This window comes from Rhopalosiphum padi, chromosome 1, assembly GCF_020882245.1.
Source record: "Rhopalosiphum padi isolate XX-2018 chromosome 1, ASM2088224v1, whole genome shotgun sequence".
In the NCBI taxonomy this organism is placed as follows: Eukaryota; Metazoa; Arthropoda; class Insecta; order Hemiptera; family Aphididae; genus Rhopalosiphum; species Rhopalosiphum padi.
The window spans coordinates 44,313,456-44,321,652 of NC_083597.1; the positions used below are offsets into that span (position 1 = coordinate 44,313,456).

The following is an 8,197-nucleotide window of genomic DNA, read 5'->3' on the forward strand; positions in this document are numbered from 1 at the left end:
ATAGATACCGAAAACGCCACTGGGCAACTTACATGCGGTATATCTGTATAACTGATTTAACCGGTATAGGTAAGTCCATATAAATCCATCATACCTCCAGCATCCCTCAAGTCTTATTTAGTCATTTTGAGTTTAAGCCCGGGGTTGTCAACTACAGTGGCAAGTGTATTATTACCTATTTAAAACAATTAAAGCGAGTCTGCATGTGTGACTGTGTATGAGATAATAATATAATATGGTCTAAGTATAACGTATTTTTATATATATTTATTACATGGTTTACCGTACAAAGTTGTACGTAGGTAGATAATTAATATTATATAGCCGATGGCCGATACACCTACATTATTATTAACAATGTATAGATAGTTATTATTATATTTGTTATTATGTTGCTCTTTATGTGAATGAATAGTTGAACTGTATCTAATTGTTCATCAGATCGTTATTAGCTAAGTACTCGTATTAGTCGTATTATATTATATTCATATAAAATTACGAAAGCAAATACGGAAATAATATTAATGTACCTACCTAATATACATTATACATATATTACGTGTATAATAGGTAAGTACTCGTATTATTATTATTATTATTATTTTCTGTTGCGTATTTCAAAAAAATTCACCTCGTAACACACTAATACCTATAACTAAAAACTAAAAAGTAATTAGTTCAGTTCGAATAAAACCGTATCTATAACCTATAGGTTATACCTACTATACCTACCTAATCAATATGTAATAATATGACCTATTATTGTTCTCTGGCTCTGTCCTAGTATTACGGAGCAGTGAGCATAGTATTAATACATTATGTACTTAGGTATATATATATACTTATAGCCATATAGGCTATAGTAATATATGGGCACTAAATACTGTAATTGTATATATTATATAGTAACTGCTAACTACAATAATTATGATTACGACGCGATATGGTTTTCTTTTACAGTTTTACACTTTTACATACAAATAAACCTTTACATGGTATATCTAGGTACGTGTTTATAAAAAAAATATATACTTATTCAGAATAATCACGAATATTCCGATAATATTATATGAACTTATGGTACCTACAATATTATGTACAATAAATGGGCACCTACACGCTGTAAATAATAATGATACATCGACATTATTTATGCATCTGTGTTTCGTATTGATCTATAATAATATTCAATATATCGTTCATTTACACAATACCTAACCGCATAACCATCATTATGGGAAGAACATTAAATTTAACATGCGTACACTACGTATTTATAAAATAATAAAACACTCAAGGCGGATGAATGATTGGCGTCCAGAAATAGTAAATACCTACCTAATAATAAAGTTTGATTGATATAATATTGTTTTCGAATAAAATCATAGATATTAAACATATGGATATGGAATTCCTATCTTCATTCCACATTAAACATACAAGTCGTTTAAGCCAACTTATTAGGTACTTAATAAAGAGAGAAACGATGATGGTTCTTCACGATTTTTACTCATGCGAATACAAAGATTAAATTAAATTAAGAAAATATTATTACATTAAGATAAAGCCCATCAATGCTTAGTGTCATTTGAGTATTTTAAAAAATTGGCAAGTTGAAAGTTGTAGACAATATAGTCCTATAAATATAGATACATCTATACATAATAAATATACTAAATACATTTCTTCCATACGCATATAGCCATAGATATAGATGTTAGGTATACGAATTATCGTTTTCATAATATATTTTAACTTAAATGCATTAGCATATCATAAATTATATGACTGGGCAATAATTATAGTTATAAAGTTAAAAGTTAAGTTTATCTTTTGATACTTGGGTATATAAGTTAATTATATTTATTAAACATAAATATATATATTATACCACTAGGTACTTATACGATTGTGTTTAAACTTTAAACTATAAAAAGCATTTATTAAAATATAGGTAGCACCTTTTTATAGAACCATCAAGTGATCATGTAGACTGTAGAGCGATTGTTTATTGTAGGTGGTCAACTGCTAAGAGATAAGACTATTGAGATTGTGAGAGGTCAGGTGAGAATACAGCTGACAATAAATTTAAAAATACTTAATAAATAATTGTTATTAATTTTTAATCAACTTAATTGCATTTATCTTACATTTCTTTTGTATGACATATTATAGAATTTTTAAAAAAATGCCTGGGGTGCGATTGTGTTTATTATTTAGTTATACCTACTGGCTATTATTTATACCAAAACTCAATTGTTTTCCATTTATCAGATAGGTACCTACAAAATTTGTAGTACAAACAGTGGTGCAAATCCTTGGCCCCCCACCAACAAAACAACAATTTGGGGACTAACTAATGTGTAGGTAGGTACCTACTGTGATAATTTAGTTATGGACCATTTTGATGTTCCCAAGTTTGTATTTAAACTTTAAAGTAAGTTAGTTGATGACAATGGGTGGATGCTGGCCGATAAATTTTTAGGTTTGCCTCCTCTCTCTGTCAAAAAAATGATTGCACCACTGTTTATAAAATAAATTAAGATGAGCAGTTTTAACTTAAATTAATTTCTTTATTTTTAACTTTATTTAAAACTAGTATCACTATCACCCTAAAAATTAAGAATTAGGTAAAATAAAATACTTTGTTTAACCATTCATTGTTAAGTACTACGGTTTTAATTCTGAAAAAATATTAAAATTTTCTATAGCATACCAATCTTTTAACCAGTTTAACCTCTCTATTTTGTTGATTATTTAAGAAACATGACTTTAAGTTGTACCAAGGAACTTGCACATGAGAATCCCTTTTTTCATTTAGAGATTTAGTTTAAATATGTTGCTATAGTACTTTAACATAGGTATTAACTTCAATTTTAACTAAATTGTACATTATTTAATTAAGCCTATATTTCATTATCTGCATTTCAAAACACATATCGATCAATTCCATCAGAAAAGTTATAAATTGTATCTAGTTAGTTATGTAATATTTATAAATGATGTGGGTCCAGAGAATTCTAGTCAGTCATGTTTTAAGGAGAAAACAATTTAAAATTTTAAAAAGCTCATCAGTCATCACATGCTTTTAAATTAAAATATAAACATTTCAAAGTGCTTTAGATAATATTATGTCAACATAAATATAACAAGAGTAAAACTAATTATTTTTTACAAACAATTTGTTATGTTATGTTTTATTAACAAGATAGACAACCTATACAAGTATTTAACGTTTTATTTTTTTTATAATACTTTTAAATTACTCTGTCTTCAAGTCTAGTAGAGATAGTCAACAATTTATGAATTAATTCAGATTTATAATAATCGTTGCCAAAAACCAATATGATCACGTCAATACACCAAATTTATAGTAATTTCAGAAAATAGGTATATAATGAAATAAATGTAATTACTAATTTACAGTTAAAAATCAATTTAACTAAACTTAAGAACATTAAGTACTTAAGATGGGTGAGGTATCAAACAATTGATCCTAGATATTTTACTATAATTTTTAATTGTTAATAGTTGTATAATGCCATAGATTAAATATAAATAAATATATATTTAATCTGTGATAAAGTATAAACTACTACCTACATAATATGAATATTATATTCTAAAAAATATAATTAAAAGTTGATTTGTCTATAATAAATAAATACAAATAACTACATTTTATTCAAATCACCTCATCTTTTTTGAATTAGTGTAGATAATGTATAATAAAGAAGAATCAAAATATACAATTAGTAGGTAACATTTAATAGGTAAGTACTAAAAAAATGTACAAATGTTCTCAAATTAATATTTTTAACACATTTAAAAAAATATATATTTGTGTATAGGTACATTGACATTAAAAATAAATATACAAATAAATAAGGTCATAGAATACTTAGTAACTAAACATATAAATTAATTAATACAATAGTATAACTTTGGTAATGAACACATGATTGGAATTTAAATTTACTTATTATACTTTACCAGTCTTTCTTTCATACAATGCTGAAACACATTCCTGTACATAATGCAAGCAGGATGTTTTTATTAAAAATCCACCTGCAAGTTCTTGAGAACTTTCTCTCCTAATATATTTCATATACCCTAATGAATCTAATTGAGTAATTTCTGGACAGGCAGGGCCATTAAGTTGATGAGAGATTGGCTCATATTTGAATAATGGACCTTCTTTTATTGAAATTGGCATAGAAGATTGATTGAATTTGACACCGGTTGAAAACTTTGTGAAGTTTATAGGTGGTTTAGAAACAGATTTTGGTTTTGGCACAGGAATCTCTTCCTTTTTATGTGTATATGTGTTAACAATGTCTCTAGCATCAGAATTAGAACGTGCTAAACTATCAATTAATTCTGAATCTACTCTAAGTTTTTTAGTTCTTTGCTCAGCTTCATCTCTTAAAACTTCGTCTCTTTTATACTGAGAATGCATCTTTTCTTCTTCAATTAATTCGTCTAAAGCTTGTTCTTCTCGTTTTAATTTCATTCTGTTCCTCATAATTATTTCTTTATTTTCTCTTTTGTATTGATCAATACGTTCTTTTGTTTCATTTACATTAATATTTTTAACTAAATTATAAATAATATCTTCAATTTCTACTAAATATTCATTATATTCATCTAAAGATTCAAAATCGTCTTCAGTTTTGTTATAATCTTGCAATATTTTTTTTCGTGTTTCTACTTCAACATCAACTGAAGCATCTTCAAACTGCTGAAGTTTAAAACCATTACGCCGTAGAGGAATGAGACATTTTGGGCAGGGACCAGAACCTGAAACAGTAAAAATGATTATTATTAGTAATTTTAAAGTTATAATAAATAAAAATACATAACGTAAAAGAACTATGCTAATAACATAAAAAATTAGTATGAAAATAGCAATAGCATTGATTTAAAAAATATAAATAATTCAAGCATATTATTGTAAAAAAATATTTAATTTAATGCTATTGGCCCTTATAAAGTGGTATTGTTGTCAGAGGTTGAGGTACATTCTTCACCATAATAAGAATAAGGACGAGTAAAAAAATATATATGTATTATTATTAATTATAATTTTATTAACATTTTTATTTACACATTCAAGTTCAAATAGTTGAAATTTAGGTACTTACAAACAAATTTTATAAAATTCTTAGTTTCTATGAGAAAAAAATTGTAAGACATATTGGTAATGCAATAAATAGTATAAAAATTTTTATGCGACCGTGTATGTTGTATTTATTTAGGCATAGATATGAATCAAAGCTATCAAGTTAATAAAATAGTCTGATTTTCGAATAGCCATATGGTAATTCAAAATAATACAATTTTCAATATATTATAATAAAAAGTTCAAATCTTAAAAAAAAAACGATCAATTAGTTAAGTATTTACTTTATTAGATATGATGAGTAGTGTAAGACAAATTGGTAATGCATGGAAAATACAAGAAACAAATTTCCAGCGACCGTTAAGTCATAGTTAATATAGGCATAGTTTTGAACAGGAGTAATGAAGAATTATCAATTCTCTGTCTTCGACTTGCCAAGATCAATACAACACAAAGAAATAAACATAAACTAGTTATGAACTGAGTCTGGGAATATAAGTACTTAATATTCTTCTCAATAAGAAAATCAACACCAATACCTAATATATTTTTTAGTTTGAGTTTCTGTAAGACGAATTGGTAATGCATGAAAAATACAAGAAACAAATTTCCAGCGACCGTTAAGTCATAGTTAATATAGGCATAGTTTTGAACAGGAGTAATGAAGAATTATCAATTCTCTGTCTTCGACTTGCCAAGATCAATACAACACAAAGAAATAAACATAAACTAGTTATGAACTGAGTCTGGGAATATAAGTACTTAATATTCTTCTCAATAAGAAAATCAACACCAATACCTAATATATTTTTTAGTTTGAGTTTCTGTAAGACGAATTGGTAATGCATGAAAAATACAAGAAACAAATTTCCAGCGACCGTTAAGTCATAGTTAATATAGGCATAGTTTTGAACAGGAGTAATGAAAAATTATCAATTCTCTGTCTTCGACTTGCCAAAACCACTATTAATATTAACTAGTTATGCTTAAGATTAGGATACCTTTAGATGATTATAAAATATTTAACTGGTAAAACTAATATCAAAGAATTCTGTATTCTTAAAAATATGAATTATATATTGTTAGACAAATTGGTAGTGCATGAAAAATATAATAATTAAATTTCTGCGACCGTGTATGACTATTTTTAGTATAGGCTTAATTTTGAACAGAGATTATTAATAATCATAATTCTGTCTTCGACTAGCCAATTATTAAGGTCACTTAATTATACTTTAATTACTTATTAAACCTTTTATTTCATAATAACCAATAGGTAAAATTGTTGTTTGTAGATAATGTACTAATAGGAACTCGAGTAGGGACTATTACAATATTGCTCAAACACATTAAAATGTCAATTAACGTAAATTATTATCTTTATATTATAGAAATGAATAAGTTTTGGACAGATACAGAGAAAACTCTCAGCAACAAATTTGAAGGGACCAAGAGATTTCTTATGTTATAGATAGGGTATAAGAATTATATAATAGGTTATAGATCAAACCAACCATTATGATGTAATATTTATGTTATATAAAGTTTTTTGTTGTAACGAGTTTCGTTATAAAGTTTTTATTGTATTATGAATAAAAATCTTAATGTCTTTTCTTTTGTCATATAAAGAACCTAAATACACAAATATCAGATGAATTACTATTGATTACATATTGTATTTACTGGAGACTACAAATTTCTAAGAATAAGTAGGTATTTTAATGAACAGTATGCCAACATGGCAATACAATAGTTATTAAATAAAAAAATCATATAAACGATAAGTTTTAAACACGAAGCGATAATTTTTAAAGACTCCTTAAACCTCAGTTAAGCATTGAAAATGTAGAACCATAAGTATAATAGAAAATAACAACAAAAGCAACAGAAATCATGGATTGTAGAAACCTCCCATTGGAATAACTACATGAATACATTAAATAGATGATTAAGTCATTTAATATTTTTATCATAATAATACATCAGAGGCAACGACTGATGTCATTTCCTTGACACAATCTACACACATATAAAACACAATTTTTACCTTTCATAAACGCTACTTCGATGCAATTTGCGCACATGGTATGCCCGCACACGTTGAAGCTGAACACGAGGTTAGGGTTCCGAAACTTGGAGCTCATGCACCGAACGCACGCGAGCTCCTCCATGGTTGGAAATTCGGTTTTCAGTTCAACGATTGGAATTCCAACAACCGCATGCGGCCTAGTAGTGCTTAAGGGTAAGGAGTTACCGTCGATGCCGCGTTCCCGGTGTCCACTCGACAAACGAGAAACGAAAAATATTAATATACAACGAAAATATTATAATCAACTTACCAGATTATAATTCATCATTAGTTAACAATGAATAAGTAAATCTATAATAAATAATAATTGTTGACGTGCGATCGTGCGGAATAAGAACCGCGACGAGGACGTCTTAATCCACGATCCACGGTTCCGCCATCCACGACGCGAGAATCTCTGATAATAACCACGCGCGACATTGATAACCGACATAGCGGTTCATGGAAACAAGAGCACATCAAAATGTGAAACATGGAAGAAACACGACAATATAATTCGTATTTTTGTGTCATGGATTAAAGACCAATCCGACAACGGCATCTGACGGAAAATCCCGACGTTCGAATAATACTAGTAGAAACTTCAAACTAGAAATGTAGAGCGGTTCTGTAGTATAGAAAATACAAATAATACAATATTAATAAGTTTATACTGTTTATTACTACCTATTGCTAGTTTTACAACTACAGAAGTATTTTATTGTCTTCAATTATTTTGTCGATTCAGAAATGCAGTATCGTATACCAATAAACATTTATTTTTATGAAGACTATAGGTAGCGGTGGCTTTTTAATATTTCAATTATTAGCCGTTGACCGTTGTGGCGGGTAAGTACTAATTAATGTAAGTGCACATTAATAATTACTGCCAGTAGGTAATGCATTTATTATTTACTTATATGCTATAATATATACTTAGAGACTATAGGCTATTAGACATAACTACATAAGTACAAGTTATAAAATATAATGTGAAATAATTATAG

General features: G+C 27.5%; 1 protein-coding gene across 1 annotated transcript; it reads right to left on the reverse strand.

Annotated features, from left to right (window-relative positions):
- Nucleotides 1-3,747: 3,747 nt before the first annotated feature.
- LOC132917524 (CDK-activating kinase assembly factor MAT1) lies at nt 3,748-7,607 on the reverse strand. The gene is made up of 2 exons (XM_060978305.1): nt 7,170-7,607; nt 3,748-4,800 (listed from the first exon to the last, which is right to left on the reverse strand). Exons 1-2 carry the CDS (start codon nt 7,291-7,293, stop codon nt 3,983-3,985), a joined length of 942 nt encoding a protein of 313 aa, XP_060834288.1. The 5' UTR covers nt 7,294-7,607; the 3' UTR covers nt 3,748-3,982.
- Nucleotides 7,608-8,197: the final 590 nt, after the last annotated feature.